Source organism: Salvelinus sp. IW2-2015, linkage group LG8 (genome assembly GCF_002910315.2).
Source record: "Salvelinus sp. IW2-2015 linkage group LG8, ASM291031v2, whole genome shotgun sequence".
Lineage (NCBI taxonomy): Eukaryota > Metazoa > Chordata > Actinopteri > Salmoniformes > Salmonidae > Salvelinus > Salvelinus sp. IW2-2015.
In genome coordinates this window covers 41416713-41434284 of record NC_036848.1, presented here as the reverse complement: position 1 = coordinate 41434284, position 17572 = coordinate 41416713, and the positions used below count along the sequence as shown (strand labels likewise).

Sequence of the window (17572 nt, the reverse complement as noted above, 5' to 3'; positions counted from 1 at the left end):
CTTTTTCCGCCCCCTTCCCCTTTCCCTCTCCCATCCCCGCACCCCTTCCCCCTTCCACATATATTTTGTTAGGTTACAACCTTGTTCAAAAATTGTATAAATTTGTTTTCTATTCCCCTCATTCAATCTACCACAATACCTCATTAATGACAAAGCAATAAACAAAGGTTTTTAAAGATGGCTTTGGCTAAATTATTACAGATGTAAAAAAAAAACATAAATATTAGCCAAGTGGCTTGTTGAAGCACCTTTTGCAGCGATACAGCCTGAGTCTTCTTGGTATGACGCTACAAGCTTGGCACAGCCCTGTATTTGGGGAGTTTCTCCCATTCTTCCTGCAGGTCCTTCAAAGCTCTGTCAGGGTATGGTATGGGGAGCGATCATGCACAGCTTATTTTCAATCTCCAAGATATGTTTCAGGCCAGCACTACTGCCTATGAAGATTTTAGCTATACTTTTTCCATGGCTGTTGATCTTACCCATACACCCAGACAGATGCTTAGGCACTAAGACCGACTCAAGTCAGCGTATAGGAAATAAGCAACCGGAAACATCACCCAGAGCGGGGCACTCCTAGTGGCCAGGAGACTTAATGCAAGGGAAAACTAAATCAGTTCTACCAGAAGATTTCCATCAACATGTTAATGGTAAACAGAGGGAAAAATTCTAGATCACCTGTACTCCACACACAGAGACAGCGTACAAAGCTCTCCCTCGCCCTCCATACTGGATATAATCCGACCACAACCTATCCTCCTGATCCTGCTTAAGCGAAAATTAAAGCCAGGAAAGCGACCAGTGGACTCGATCTATAGAAAAAAGTGTCAGATGAAGCAGATGCCAACTACAGGATCTGGTTTTTGCTATCACAGACCCAGGAACATGTTCCGGATTCTTCCGATGGCAAATTGCAGGAGTACAGCCACATCAGCACCGGCGATTTATCAATTAAAGTGCAGTCGAGGACGTCGTCCCCATAGTGAACTGTACGTACATTACCCCAACCAGAAGCCATGGATTAACAGGCAAACATTTCGCACCTGAGCTAAGGCTAGAGCTGCCTGCTTCAAGTTGCGGGACCTAACCCGGAAGCTTACAAAGAAATCCTGCTTGCCCTGCGACGAACCATCAAACAGGCCAAAGCGTCAATAACACGGGCTAAGATTTGAATTCATACTACCCGACTCCGATCGCTCGTCTTATGTGGCAGGGTTGCAAACTATTACAGACTCAAAGGAAGCCCACCCGCCGCGAGCCTTGGCCCAGTGCAGCGAGCCTACCAAGATAAGCTAATTTCACTTCTGATGGCTCGCTTTCGAGGCAAGCCAACACTGAGGCATGCGATGAGAAGCGATCAGCTGTTCCAGGCCTGGTATGTGAACTGCCTGTGGCCTCCCGACCTGCTAGACACACAGAGGGTTGCGTTACCGGCCCAGTACATGCACTGTCGCTAGTCTGCCTGCCATCCAGCGACCTCTACACAGGCGGGTCAAATATGAGGCCCCAAAAAATTTGGCAAAGACCCCAAGCCACCCCAAATGGTCATAGACTGTGTCTCTCTGACTACCGGTGCATGGCCAGCAGTACCGCGGATGCCAGATCCTAGGACCAAAAAGGCTCTGCAACAGTATTTTTTAACCCCGCCAAAGCCACCGATATAGACTCCTGAACAGGTAATCAAGATGCTACCCGGACTATGCATTGTGTGCCCCCCCATCCCCAACCCCTCCTTTTTACAGCTGTGCTGCTACATCTCTGTTACAATATTTGCATAGTCACTTTAACTATACATTCATGTACATACTACCTTTCAATTGTCCGACAATCCAGTGCTCCTGCACAGGTGGCTAACCGGGCTATCTGCATTGTTGTCCAAATCATCCACCGCCAACCCCCTATTTACGCTCACTTGCTACTCTCTGTTCATAATATAGCATAGCCACTTTAACCCATCTCTACATGTACAATACACTCAATAACAGCCTGGATTCAACACTGTCTGTATGTAGCCCTTACTACGTTCATTATAGCCTCGCTACTGGTAATATAGCACTGTCTTTTACTGTTATTATTATTTCTTAATCCAACTATTGTTCAACTTCTAATACCTTTTTTGCACTAATTGTTAGAGCCCTGGTAAGTAAGCATCACTGTAACAAAGGAAGGTACTGTTTGTATTCGATGACGCACGTGACAAATAAAACGTGCATTTTGATTTTAAAATGTTTGATCGGGTTCAAGTCAGCCCTGGATGCGCCACTTAAGGACCATTCAGAGTTTTGTCCTATAAGCTCATTCTGTGTTGACTTGGCTGGTAGTGCTTCCGGGTCGGTCCTGTTGGAGGGTAAAAACCTTTGCCGCCATTTGAGGTCGCTGAGCGCTTACTGCGCAGGCAGGTTCATCAAGGATCTTCTCTGTACTTTTGCCTCTGTGTCATTCTTTCCTCTGGATGCCTGACTAGTCCTCCCCAGTCTTGCCAATGAAAAAACAACCCCCATCAGCAATGATGCTGCCACATACCTAAACTTCTACCGTAAGCGATTTTTGCCAGGTTTCCTCCAGACGTGATGCTGGCATTCAGCGGCCGAAAGAGTTGAATCATTGGTTTCATCAGACGCATGAGAATCTTTGTTAACTACATGGTCTGAGAGTCTTTAAGGGTCATGTGGCCTTTTACCTGACGATGTGCGGCATGCCGTCTGCCCCCTCTAATCACTAAAAGGCCTATTTTTGTTATGGTCGAGGAGTGCTGTGCGCAGAGATGGTTATCACTTGCTGAATGTTCTCTCCGTCTCCACCCGAGGAACGCTCTAGAGCTCTGTCAGAGTAGACCATTCGGGTTACTTTACGGTCAACACTCCCTAAACATGCCCGTATCTCACCTCCGATTCTGCTCAGTTATGGGCTGGGTGGCCGCACAAAGGAAGACGATCTTGTGGTTCAAACGTTCTTCCATTTAAGAGTGATAGGAGGCCAACTGTGTTCTTAGGGGAACCTTCAAGATGCTCTGCAGAAATGTATTTCAGGATACCTCAGCTGTCTTCGTCCCCAGCCTCAGTTGCCTCGAGACAAATCCTGTCGAGCTCTACGGCACACTACGCCTATGAATTTTACGACCAATCCACATGGCCGTAATAAAATCAAATCATGTCCAAATATTTTGTCAGCTCAACTAAATTATCTAGCGCGAACAAAGGTGCGACTTCTCAATCAAAAGATCTCCATAGACTGAATCAATGTAATAGGCAAACTGGAATGCACATGAATGTCACTCTGTTCGAGCATCTCTATGAGCAAAGGGTTTGGAGATAATTACAGTAAGAAGGTAAATTCTGTTTTTTTCCTTGTACATACAATCAATTACGCAACAATTTCTAAAATACCCTGTCATTAAGTTCGTGTATTGTGGTGTAGATTTCGACAGAGAGGAGATTTTAAATTTGGTATATACTCCGATGTTTAAATAGGCTGTATACGTACAAATGTGGAATGTGGCAAAAGTAATAACGGAGGTCTGAAATCCTACTTTTCCACAGAAAGGCACTGTATCCGATTAAGACTATCATTTTCAAATAATGTGTCAACAATTACTTACCATGTTTCGACACGTCGACATAAGTTACAGAGTAACTTAGGGGTTCGGAGCGTTATTAGAAAAGAACTTCGAGTGTATATACAGAAATATAACCACACTCCTAACCACTAATTCTTGATTTACAAGTACTAAACAATTAGTTTTGAGCAAGTGTCGTTTGAGTTGACTATCTACTTTGTGGCTTATGTGTTAGATCACTAGAGTACATTGTTTTCCTCCGTAACAAATTGCTTAAAAACACGTATTATTTAACTTTATAAAAATTGCTAGCTTGAGATACTCTACTAGATTTGGCCATGTGTGGGATCCGAAAGTTTACATAACTTAAGATTGACTCATCAGTGCCATTAACAGGCGTTGAAGACAAAATTATCCCAAGAACACATTAGTGGGTCAATGGACTTTAAGTTATGTCTTTCTGATAGCACGTTTAATATATTCTGGGAACCCAATGGAAGGGTAGTGGACGCATTACCCTCTTTCTCAATTTGGGACGCTCAAAGTTGGAGGGTGTACGTCTAGCAGTGATTTGTGGGATTGCATAGATCAAAAGGCCTCTCCAAAGACCTCAAAACTGTTTTTATCAATGACCTTTAGTGATTGATCTGCCACATTTGCAGCAATCAATAGGGGAAAATTCCCATATATATGAAATCAGGTCATATCGAGCAGCCGGAGCTCAGAAAACAAAATGGAGACCGTCCACAAGTCCTTGATCAGTCCTTGGGGGAAGCAATTTCCCAAAGCGCCTGAAGGTACCGGAAACGTCATCTCGTATAACAGTAGTACGGCAGTATAAACACCCATGGGTCCGACCAGCCCGTGCATACGCCACAAGGTACATTATTATAAAATTAAAGTTCCCCGCTCAGGGAAGAGACCCACCATTACTGTCTCCTTCAATTAGAGTGAGAATGACTTTTGGTGCTATAAAAGTGCAAAATCAATCCCAGACACAACGCAAGGACCTGGTTTGTGGTGAGGAAGAGTCTGGAGGAAACAGGTACATGGTAAGTTACTCTATCTCTACCAGTAAATTCGACGAGAATCCACTCAGTCCGAGACATATAATTGAAAGAGACCCGCTACCTTCAGCGTACAAGGCAAGGAAGGCCAACGCCGACTCCACAAACCCCCATAAAACAAAGCCAGAACACGGTTTTGCAAACTCAGCCATGGGACAAAGATCGACTTTTTGGAGAAATGTCCTCTGTCCTAACGAACAAACCGATCTCGTTTGGCCATAGTAGATATGACTCAGGTTGTTATAGGTTTGGAGGAAAAAGGCGGAGTCTTGCAAGCCTCAAGAACACCAACATCCCAACCATTGAAGCAACAGGCGGTGGCAAAGCTAACTTCATTGGACTGGTGGGTGTTTTTATTTGCTGAGCAGGTAGGGACATAGTGCACTTAACAAATAAATGGACATCATGAGCAGAACAATTATGTGGATATATTGAAGTGTACAACCCTAGCAAGACAAATCACGTCAGGAAGTTTAAAGCTTCGTCACGAAAGGGTCTTCCAAATGGTACAAATGATCCAAAGCCATACTTCCAATTGTAGGCAAGAATATGGGCTTATAGGTACACCTTACAAATGTCAATGGTAAAATCTGGAGTGGCACATGAACACAAGCCCTAGACCACAGATTGAAGCAATCCTATAGAAAATTTTTGGCGAGAAAAACTGAAAAAGCATGGTGCGAAGCAAGGGAGCCTACCCAAAAAAACCTGACTCAGTTAAGCACCTATGCTCCGTCAGCGAGGAAATTGGGGCACCAAAAAATTCCACGGGCCAATCTTACTGTAGGGAAAGGTCTGTTGATAGGCTCCCGAAATCGTGTGAGCCGAATAGTTAAATGCAATTATAGGGCAGGATGCTACACTAAATACTATTGCAGTCTATATTGTAACTTCTGACCCACTCGTGGAATGTGACAACATATAAAATAAACGCTGAAATAAATCATTCTCTTACGTATTATTTTCCTGACATTGTTCACATTCTTAAAATTCAAGTGGTGATCCTGACTGATCGCTAAGGACAGGGATTTTTACTTAGGATTAAATGTCAGGAATTGTGGAAATTGAGTTGAAATGAATTTGGCTAAGGTGTTAAAACTTTTCCGACTCCCATCAACTGTAACTTCACATTAAGGTGTGGAACGTTCACTTTGGATTCACCAAGGAACAGCAATCTAGCAAGTCCTATCGCTTCCAGTAGCTGACACTATTGAATCTCTGCACTGCCCCACTTCTAAACGTGGATTCCAACTCAAACTAAAAAGTGGAAAGCAATCCCATGATGACCTAGAAACAGGCACGAACTAAGGCTAGTAAGGGGGAAATCATCTCTTAACAAAGAAAACAGAAATCACTAAAATAACAATACCACTATCTTAAATACAATATATACCTCTTTTTTTATTTATTTGTTAACATCGCAACCTTAGAGTTATTCCTCTACTTGGAATTTGAAGGCCTGCACTTCTCTTATTAAATGTTCACAGCTCAGTCCTTCTGGATATCGCTAGCAGAAACCAATGTTGATGTAGCAAATGCTCCTAGAGAACACTACCGTGCTCCAAAAGGTTGCAAGAATAGATAACCCACCTGTGCGTATACAAACTGGCTGTTTTTTCTTATCAATCCAGCCCCCAAACACACTAATAGTGTAATCATATGACACAAAGAATCTCTCAAAATCACAATCTTTGGTGAGGCGATAAACAAGAAGGGCAAGAATCACTTACCTTACCAATTACAATGTATCCGAAAGAAAGAAACATTGCCTTTATAAGCTGTAACGCTCCACATTCAATATGAGTTATTCCTGAAACAGCGATATTCAATAGAATATAACTAATTACATCTGTATTGGACAGACCTAAGCCATTTTGGGACATGCGGGAGAAATCGTATAAAGACCAACACTACAACCACACATATGCATACCAAAGGCCCTCCCAGCATATACCTCTGCTTTACAGCACCATCTTGATGCTGGTGAGCGACGATAATCCTAAAGCACAAAGATGACACTTTCTACTCACAACAGGCTATAATACATTCTCCAATAGACTGTCCCTACTAGTTATCCTACACTCTGTTGTCTTTTAGTCAGAAAATAGAAATTACGACATATGAGCTGTCCTGACCACCGAACACACACATCCACAGTTAAAATGCCGAGAATCTCCTAGCCATAAACCGATAAGATGCGTTTACACACGCTAATCTTACTACAAAATTACATTCTGTGATCAAATTTGAAATTGAAACGAACTTAAATTAATAATAATACATAAAAATCAGCCTTCGATGACAACCTACGGATCTATTTGGGATCCAACGAAAGTTTTATTAAAAAAGAATCAACTGCAATTGCATCTGGTTTAACCTTTTTTTTCTCAACCTTTATTAACCAGGTAGGCAAGTTGAGAACAAAAGCCATTACATTGCGACCCCCTGGTAACAAATCACAATTAAATAAGATGTGAACATCCAAGAAACATCTCAGGCCAGTACTATTATCCTTTCCAAACTCCAAACAACTAATATGATTTATCATAAGACATAGATCTGAATGCCATCCCGATTTAGACCAAGTGAATCAAATTTTAATTTGTCACAGTGCCGAATACAACAGGTATACTTTACAAGTGAATGCTTACATTACAGCCTGAACCAACGATGCCAGTTAAGAAAATAACAACAAAACAAATCAATATCAATAATAACATAGAGTCTAGTTTGGGCGTCTTTGCCCGCCCCCCCCCCCCTACCCCCACCCCCCAATTGGTCCAATTGGAATCCGTACCTTGTCGATCATCATGGACAGTAATGGTTTGAGAATACTCTCAGATTTGAAAGAAACACATTTTTTCTCTATTTTCCTAACTTAGGTCAGGTATGCTGGGGAAACCAACTACAACATCCAATGATGGGATTTATAAATAAATGACCTGGGCTCCGTGAAAGGACTGTTCTCTATAATATATAAACATTTGGAAAGCTCATACTCTAAGCTGGCCATTAAAAAAAGTATGGTCCATAGATATACTGAAAAAATTGGCCTTTGCTTCCTGTAATCCAAACCATCAATTTACACATTAAGTTTGTTCACAGACTATATTTAACACACCAGGAAACATTTTGATTTTTTTATTCTATGCTTTCAGCCCACGGGGAAGAAGTGGGTATGGGGAGGGTTTTCTCTGGTCGCCGGGGTATAATAATTGGGGGGGGTTATATTTGTCCTGTTACAACCCAACTGTGGATGTAAATGCGTTTCTTGCATATCCCAACTCCCCTGAGACACAATGCGCTTGCTCAAGGCGCAGCGACAGATTTGTTCACTCTTTTCGGCTCTGGACAACCCAGCGACCTTGCAGTTATTGGCCAACGTTCTAACTCCGAGGCTACCTGTCACCCCACTCATTATTAAAATCCTGTGTGACGTCAATATGAAATTTCTCTGTATGTATTCTTTTTTTCTTTTGATGTGTCAGCCTATCGGTACATGTGGTATAAACTGAGTGTGTGAATTGATATGGAATATTGTACTGTAACCCCCAACAATAAAAATGACAAAGCAAATCAAAAACTTGGTACATGATGACTGACTGTGGTGACTGTGCTGACTGACGGATGACTGATCTGACTTGGCTAAACTGGTCTGGTACTGGTGACTGACGTGACTGACTGATCTGGCTGCGACTGGTTGTGGATGCGGTTCTGACTGGCTGACTGGGTTACTGACTGGTCACTAAGGCCAAGGTTGGAGACTGGTCAGGAGATCAGTGGCTCAGTAATCTCAGATAAATGAACTGGGAGAGAAAGAACAGGGAATTGGAAAAAGAGAGAGACTGGCTGAGGGAAAGAGAGAGAGAGAGGGAGAGAAAGAAACAGAGGGGGGGAAGCATAGAGGAAGAGCGTTAGAGTGAGACAGAGTCAAAGGTAACGATTGAGTGAGAGGAAGACTTTAAGAGAGGGAGATAGAGACGGGGGAAAATATCAATTGAGGGAGAAGGGGAGAMSTAGTCTGAAAGAAGTTGTGAGAGGAGAGGTGGAGAGGGTGACGTCACTTGTTGGATTGCAGTATTGAGCCCTGCTGATTACTATAATCCTGATTAGGAAACCGAAGGAAAAAAAACAGGAGCCCTGAATGACAGAAAGAGAAAAGACGAGAAAGAGTCCTTCACTACCACCAGAGAGAGACGGAGGTGGAGAGGAGACGGAGAAGGGAGGAGAAACAGAATAAGAAGAGGAGTAATTTGAAAGGAAACGTTTTAATCTGGGAATTAGGAGCATAGGAATCACAGAAACTACAGAAAGGAACCACATAACCACAGTAAGTAGATCATAAATCTGTGTAAAKAAAATGTAGAAGACAAAGTCCCTGCATTATAGCTACCTTCCTCATTGATTTCTTCTCATATTTTATTGCCTAATTCTGCCCACCCTTTTAACCTCACCTCATACTTGTCATTCATACCCCCATGCCCTCCCCTCCTCACTCTCCCTCTTCGCCACACATTCTTCTTCCTCCCATCCCTCCTCCTCCTCCAGGCCAGGATGCCCACTAACGGTACAAACTGTCCACTGAAGCTGCAGTTTGGTCTGATCAACCACGAGAGTCGCTACCTCACCGCAGAGGCCTTTGGCTTCAAGGTGAGATACCTCATCTGACACAGCTTAGTCTTACTGTGTTCCTGTCTAGACTGGTGCCAGTCTGGTCCTGCTTTAGCCAACTCCTTTGTCGTTTTCATGCCAGAGTAGAGTAGATGCCAAAGAAGTTTATCTAAAGCAGGAAAGAGTTAGAAAGGGTGAAGACAGGGGAAGAGGAAAGGCGTTTTAGGTAGACAAGTGGAAACTGTCTATTCCCAGTGCTCTTGACAGTGATCTCTCCTCCATCAGGTGAATGCTTCGGCCCCCAGTCTGAAGAGGAAGCAGGTGTGGACATTAGAGCAGGACTCCCAGGACCCCCAGGTGGTTTACCTCCGCAGCCATCTGGGCCGCTACCTGGCCTCCGACAAGGATGGCAAGGTCACCTGCGAGGCCGAGGGACGGAACACAGACTGCCGCTTCCTAATCGCTGCCCAGTCAGACGGCCGCTGGGCACTTCAGTCGGAACCCTACCTGAGGTTATTCGGAGGTTCCCGGGACTACCTGTCCTGCTTTGCCCAAGTTATCACAGAGGCAGAGTTATGGGCGGTGCACCTGGCGCTCCACCCGCAGGCCAACCTGCTCAGTGTCGCCCGCAAGCGCTACGCCCACCTGTCACCCGACGACGGCGAGATCGCCGTCGACCGGAACATTCCATGGGGCGTGGCGGCYCTCCTGACGCTCGTCTACTTGGATGGGAAGTACCGGCTCAAGACCTGCGACAGCCGTTACCTTGGCAACGACGGGAAGCTGTCAGCGGAGAGCGGGCGGGGCACGGGGTACACGCTGGAGCTGAAGTGTGGGAAGCTGGCGTTTAAGGACTGTGAGGGGAAGTACCTGAGTCCGATGGGGCCCACGGGGACACTGAGGTCTGGCAGGTGCAGCAAGCCGGGGAAGGACGAGCTGTTTGACCTGGAGGAGAGCCACCCACAGGTGGTGCTGATGGCAGCCAATGGGAAATACGTGTCTATACGGCAACGTAAGACACACACAGTATACACAGTAGACAAAACACAGTATTAACATAGATGTCACACATGCATAAATATACAGTATACACCTCTTTCGTTCTCTTTTTTGTTTTCTCTCCCTCTCCTCATGTGTCACTTCTAAAACTACTCAACTACTACTACTACTATTACTACTATTACTACCTCATATTCTCGTACCACTTGATACCTACTGTGGTAACTGAGCTTTCAGATGTACAGAAAATACATTAGCAGCCGTATTGAATATGCATGGAGCTTCACCACTGCCATTCGATATGGATGATTGACAGCCGATAAAGACTGTTCCATAATTATGGGTAATGTAGTCTTCAGATTCCTTATCATATTGTCTGAGGTTGGGTGTTTCCTCGAAGACGAGATGAACGCAGTTGATGTGTTGTCATGTTTGTGCGTGCGTTGATCGATTGTTCTATTTCTAACATATCATTATTGTATTGTTAAAGGGAAGTTCCAGCGTTGTAGTATCATTCCACTGCCTCCTTACAGTAGCTTAAACCCCTCTGCAGCATAGTAGTCTTTTTGTATTTCAGGCTCAGAAAACATGTCACCAGGTCAGTGGGAATGAGATTTGCAAATTATAATGGCTGATTATTCCAGTGCAGCTTATGTACAGTGTAGACTTCATCTCTGGTATACCCTGCATGCATGACCACTGTGAAAAGTGTGTTACTGATTAATAGTGTCAGCATCACTGTATAATATGATAATGTAGTAACTTGTGCCTCTTTCCCTTTGCCCGAGCCACAAACAATTCTGGAATCAGTTACCGGGTCTATGATAATGTCATAGACCCGGTAACTGATTCCAGAATCTACAGTGTTATTAGAATCTCATCTAGACTTGAATCTAGAGGGAATCTTTTCCTAGAATCTCTAGAGTGTTCTGTGTATCGTCCGTGTGTTTGATGCTGTGGTCTTTGGTGAATATTCTTGTCTGAGGAGTAGTGTTACTCTAACCTGAGGGTTGTAACTGTAGCTGTGGCTCATTGTTCCTGGTTAGCACTACGATCTGCAATAACCAAATGACTGAGTGAGACGAGCAGAAAGTGATTACCTCGAGGCCTAAGGGGTATAGGAAACCTCATGAGGGCAYGGAAGAAAGGGCGGTGACGCACCTCTATGCTAGTGCTAAAAGACACTCAAACAGGATACACAAAACATTTCCTTACACTTACTTTTTCCACTCTCATTCTCTCTCACACATACACACACACACTCAGACGACAAGTGCACAGACACACATGCACTCACACTTTCTCTCCCTCTCCATCTTGTACCTACAAACATGCATTACACACACTCTCTCTTTCACAAACACAAGCTTTGTCTCTCTCTTTCTCTCTCTCTTTTACAAACACTCCTGTATTGGTGAGTGATGAGGTGCAGAGTCTGTTAAATAATTGATAGTGCCATGGCGGTTGTTCATTGAAGGCGGGGAGTCTGTTTTCAGAAACCCAAGCCCTACTCTAACTCTATGGGTCTCTGGCCAACAGCACACCAGGGCATAGCCCATAGCAACTCAGCCCACAAATCAGAAAGACAACTGGGTCAGTCAGTCAGCCACAGACCCCAGCCCAGGGATGGATGGAGATAAAAGAGGTTGAGAGGGCGACCCAGGGAGAGAGCTGCGAAGAGAATAAAGGAGGAAAGGGAAGGGCAAGTGAGGAAAAAAATAGTTAATGGAGGAGAGGAAAGGGAAAGGGTGAGGGTTTAGAAAGGGAAAGACTGTAGGGAACAGCCAGGGGAGAGGGTGGGGAGAGAGGGTTAGTGAGGTAGACAGGAGGAGAAGGGTGGAAGGGGAAAGCATATATAGGGAGAGTGATGGGAAAGGAGGAAATAGAGAAAAGAGAGGAAAGTGAGTAGAGAGTGGTTGTGAAAGTACATGAGGAGAAGGAGGAGGAGTAGGAGAGAGGAGAGCATAGTCAGATATATAGGAAGTCACCTTCCGTATGTGTTCGCACATAAATCAACAGGACTAACAGTTCTCCCTGAAGAGCAGACGTGTCACCGTCAGATAGTTTACAAACACAACTAGGCTCAGAAACTGACTTGATACTTCTCTCTCTTTCTCTCTACTGCCTTCCCACTCTCTTTCTATTAAAGCGCCCATGTGGTGTGTGTAGTGGATCCATTGCCGCAATGGTTTTGTGTAGTGTGGTGTGTGTGTGTGGTGTGTGTGTGTGTGTGTGTGGTGTGTGTGTGTGTGGTGTGTGTGTGTGTGAGAATCTGTTATCATGTCTGTCGTCACCTACTTCTCTACTCCCTCGGGTACATCGATCTGGTCTGGGAAGAAATTGAAAGAGAGACAAACATCAAATACACACGCACAACCACACACCACACACACACACACACACACACACACACACCACAACACACACACAACACACCACCAACACACACACACACACACACACACACACACCACACACCACACACACACACACAACACACACACACACACACACACACACCACACACACACACCACACACACACACACACACATCATCCCGCTACGGTCTGATAGACAGATAAAGGATGCAGTGAAATAAACAAAGAGGAAGAGAAAAAAATGAGAATAGCAATGGAGGAGAGCAAGTGAGAAAGATACAAAGGGGAGAGAGAGCGGGATAGAGAGAGGAAGAGAGGGACAGTGGGCTGTGGCATCATTAATAATGGATGGCAGAGCGACTCTCTGATGTATTAGTCGTGCCTGACCAGTTTTGGGTGGGCAGGCGGGTGGGCAGGCTCCAGGTAGGCCAACACCAGGAATTGGAGATGGGCCTGCGGTCTGTTTTAAACCTTACACTACACTCTTAGAAGAAAGGGTTCCAAAAGGGTTCTTCGGCTGTTCCCATAGGAGAACTCTTTTCGTTCCAGGTAGAACCCTTTTTTGTTCTACCTGGAGCAAAAGGTTCTACCTGGAACAAAAATAGTTATTCAAAGGTTCTCCTATGTACAGCCGAAGAAAACCCTTTTAGGTCTAGATATAACCTTTTTTCTAAGAGTGTAGACTACCACACTCTACCCTAGGCAAGTGATTTTTTGAACCTCTCCTTGGGGACCCCAAACGTTTAATGTATTTTAACTATCCACAGCTAGCCCTTAAGTGATCAGCTCAGCTAGTTCAGGGTTACAACAAAATTGCTAAACGTCTGGGATCCCCGAGGAGAGGTTGAAAACCATTGCCCTAGGCTATATAGCAGTCAGCGTGCACCATTTGGATTGATTGACCAACTGAGTGTCAGCAATGCCTTTCAAGATATCAGATAGATGCAGTATCAGATAGTTATAAAACCTTCCATTGATATCCCCTGAGGTATAAAACCTTCTATTGATACCCCTGAGTTATAAAACCTCTATTGATACCCCCTGAGGTATTAAACCTTCTATTGATACCCCCTGAGGTATAAAACCTTCCATGATACCACCTGAGATAAAAATCTTCTATTGATTACCCCTGAATGTATTAAAACCTTCTATTGATACCACCTAGGTATAAAATCTTCTATTGATACCCCCTGAGTTATAAAACCTTCTATTGATACCACCTGAGGTATAAAATCTTCTATTGATACCCCCTGATGTAAAAAGCTTCTATTGATACCCCCTGATTTCCTGTCTTCTTCCTCTCTCTCATTCTCTCCTCTTTCTCTCTTAGATGGGCTGTAGTCTGATCACAGCTGAGCTCAGCAGACTGTTATCCTATTAGGTGGATGGCCCTTGTGTCTCGACGTTGAAATGACACTAGCACACACTATCGACACGCACACACACACACGCACGCAACGCCCACGCACGGCACGCACCCGCACGCACGCACACGGCACACACACACACACACACACACACACACACACACACACACACACACATGAAATTGGACAATAAAGCGTGAAGCAGTGCTGAGATGAGAGGGGAATCTGATCAAACAGAAAAACAAGCCCTGGTGATAAGACAGAGAATAGTTTTTTTTAGACTAAGCCAATAGTTTCTTGGCAAAGCTGGGTTGAATGTAACTAAGGAGGACCCTAGTGCAGAAGACTGTTAGTAAAGTAAAGGGGTTGGTAGAATCTGTCTGCCTGTCTYCATGCATGCCTGTCTTTAATTAATGTTAATGCTATTAGTATTCTGCATAATGGACAGAGGTCTTTGACAGTATGGTGGGTTATGGGCCATCCACATGTGAGTGTATAAGGGCATGCATGTGTGAGTGTGTAAACGTGTGTTCCCATGGATTTCAGACAGCCTGTATTGACAGTTATGAGTATCAATAAAACTTGGATTGATTTCGAACTGAACACACCATGAACTGAATTTGACTGACCTCACACCTCTGGCCCCTCCCAGGTGTGAGTATCTCGGCCAACCAGGAGGACGAGACGGACCTGGAGACGTTCCAGATGGAGATTGACAAGGAGAGCAGGAAGTGTCTGTTCCGGACCAACGAGGGGAAATACTGGGCCCTGGTGGCCCACGGAGGCATCCAGACTACGGCCACAGAGAGGTAACCCTAACTCTAAACCAGGGGTGTCAAACTCTAGTGTCTGCAGGTTTTTGTTTTTTTTCTTTCAATTACGACCTAGACAACCAGGTGTGGAGAGTTCCTTACTAATCAGTGACGTTAATTCATTAATCAACTACAAGGGAGGAGTGAAAACCCGCAGACACTCGTTCCTCTGTGGAATGAGTTTGACACGTGCTCTAAACCTAAGACTAACCCCTACCACTAACCCTAGCTCCAGTCACAACTCTAAACCTAGCTCCAGTCACAACCCTAAACCTAGCTCCAGTCACAACCCTAACCCTAGCTCCAGTCACAACCCTAAACTACGCTCCAGTCACAACCCCTAACCCTAGCTCCAGTCACAACCCTAACCTAGCTCCAGTCCAACCCTAAACCTAGCTCCAGTCACACCCTAACCTAGCTCCAGTCACAACCCTAACCCTAGCTCCAGTCACAACCCTAAACCTAGCTCCAGTCACACACCCTAAACCTAGCTCCAGTCACAACCCTAAACTAGCTCCAGTCACAACCTAACCTAGCTCCAGTCACAACCCTAAACCTAGCTCCAGTCACAACCCTAAACCTAGCTCCCAGTTCACAACCCTAACCTAGCCTCCAGTCACAAACCCTAACCAATAGCTTCCAGTCCCAACCTAACCCTAGCTCCAGTCACAACCCTAACCCTAGCTCCAGTCACAACCCTAACCCTAGCTCCAGTCACAACCCTAACCCTAGCTCCAGTCACAGCCCTAACCATTTATTATCCAGGTCTGCCAACACCATGTTTGCAGTGGAGTGGATGGGCCGCAGGGTGGCACTAAGAGCCAGTAACGGGAAATACATCTGCACCAAGAAGAACGGTCAGCTAGCAGCCGTCAGCGACTCCGTAGGTAAGTGTTTGTGTCTTTAAGAGGGTGAGTGGGTTCCATGGTTCTTATGCTTTTTAAACCTAATATCCCTTCCCCTCTCCTTAATTTCTACCTCTACCCCTCTTCCTCCTCCTTCCCTCTCTTTCCCCTCCCTCTCTTCCCTGATCAGGTGAGGATGAGAAGTTGATTCTGAAGCTGATAAACCGTCCCATGCTAATCCTGCGAGGGTTGAACGGCTTCATCTGCCACCATAAGAACTCCAACACGCTGGATGCCAACAGATCAGTCTATGACATCTTCACACTGCATTTCAGTGATGGGGCGTACCACATCAAAGGTGAGGATATGATATGCACATTCTAGCTATTGCATAGAATTCAATGCATTTTTCATTAAGAATTTAAGAAGTTTTGTGCAACTGCTTGTTTTGATCTATTGCTTTCTGCTTCAATCTGTCTTGACGTGTAAAGGCCTTTCATATAGTGCTGCCAGTCCATGTTGTCTCTCTCTAACTAACCCCTTGTAGGTGAGGGAGGGAGGTTCTGGTATGTGAACAGCAGTGGTCTGGTATGTTCAGACGGAGAGACACCAGATGACTTCTCCTTTGAGTTCCTGGAGCACGGACGCATCGCCATCCGAGGCAAGAACGGCAGATACCTGCGAGGCCAGGGGGGCATGCTGAAGGGCGACGGGGTTACCCCCGACAGCTCTGCCCTCTGGGAGTACTGACCTATATGGGGGCCACTCTCCTACCCTGCTGGAGGTTACCCCTAACCACAGATCTAGGATCAGATTGGGGCAGATTACCAGATTACCCTAACCCCCATGTCCTAAAAATGAATGAACAGATTGGTAAAGAATATCTGACCCTAGACTAGTAGTTAGTGGCAACTTCTGCCCTCTCCCATAGGTCCCTTTCTGCCCCTGTCACTCCCCTCAACCTACTCCTGGCATGCCAGCCAATGAAGAAGGCACAAAGAGAAAACAGACTCTTTTACAGGGGAGGTCGAGGGAAGACATACGTTTAAATGAATGCACTAATTGTAAGTCGCTCTGGATAAGAGTGTCTGCTTAATGACTAAAAGGTTCATTTAAAATAAGGCAGAGGTCTCATGTTTTCAGCTCAGAAGAGCCTGGTCAGAAGAAATGAATCATGTTTGCTGGAGTCAACACTGTTCAGTGAGTCAACGGCAGATTCCAAACAACACTATGCTTTATAGGCTTATGAGATTTTTTAAATGTTTTTTAAAATTAGTATGTTACTAGTAAAAGTCAGGGTTCAGAGTAAGTACCATACTCACACACAGAGGACTAGTCATGGCTTGGGTTTTCATTTAGCAACATTGTTTTAGCTACAACAACACTATTCATGATACTACAGTAATACAACTACTAATATTTCCATTGTCCACACATTGCTTTGTTTATACCTGGCGCTAACATGCGTCCTTTGTCCTGTTGTGGTCCACATTCTGATTGTGCCCACATTTTCAGAAATATGTCTATACATGGTATTAAAATGAGTATTTTAATCGTATAGACTGGATGCATTAAAAGACGCATTGTGGGTCTGATATCTTACAAGTGTACACGGATTTGGGCCTGGTCTCCCAAAAGCATCTTAAGGCTAAGTTCAACTTAGAATCATAGGATCCTATGGTTCTAACAATGAACTTAGGCCTTAAGGTGCATTTGGGAAACCGGGCTCTGGACAGTGAAACCATTTAAATCATCATTATCCAGCCTTCTAAAATCACTGACAGGTGGCACCATTGACATATGGCATCAATATGAGTCTTAAAGCAGCAATCAACAGTAGAAACAATATCTAAGCACACTAAAGGCTGAGGGATGGGGCTGGAGAAATGTAACCACTCTCAAATTCATAAACAGAGCTATAGCTGCAAGGACTGAGCAT

General features: G+C 44.6%; 1 protein-coding gene across 1 annotated transcript; it reads left to right on the top strand.

Annotated features, from left to right (window-relative positions):
* The first annotated feature begins 9168 nt into the window (after positions 1-9168).
* On the top strand, positions 9169-17085 carry LOC111967044 (fascin-2). The gene is made up of 6 exons (XM_023991951.2): positions 9169-9270; positions 9517-10243; positions 14629-14785; positions 15554-15675; positions 15824-15991; positions 16181-17085. The coding sequence occupies exons 1-6, from the start codon at positions 9175-9177 to the stop codon at positions 16381-16383; spliced, it is 1473 nt and encodes a 490-aa protein (XP_023847719.1). The 5' UTR covers positions 9169-9174; the 3' UTR covers positions 16384-17085.
* Positions 17086-17572: the final 487 nt, after the last annotated feature.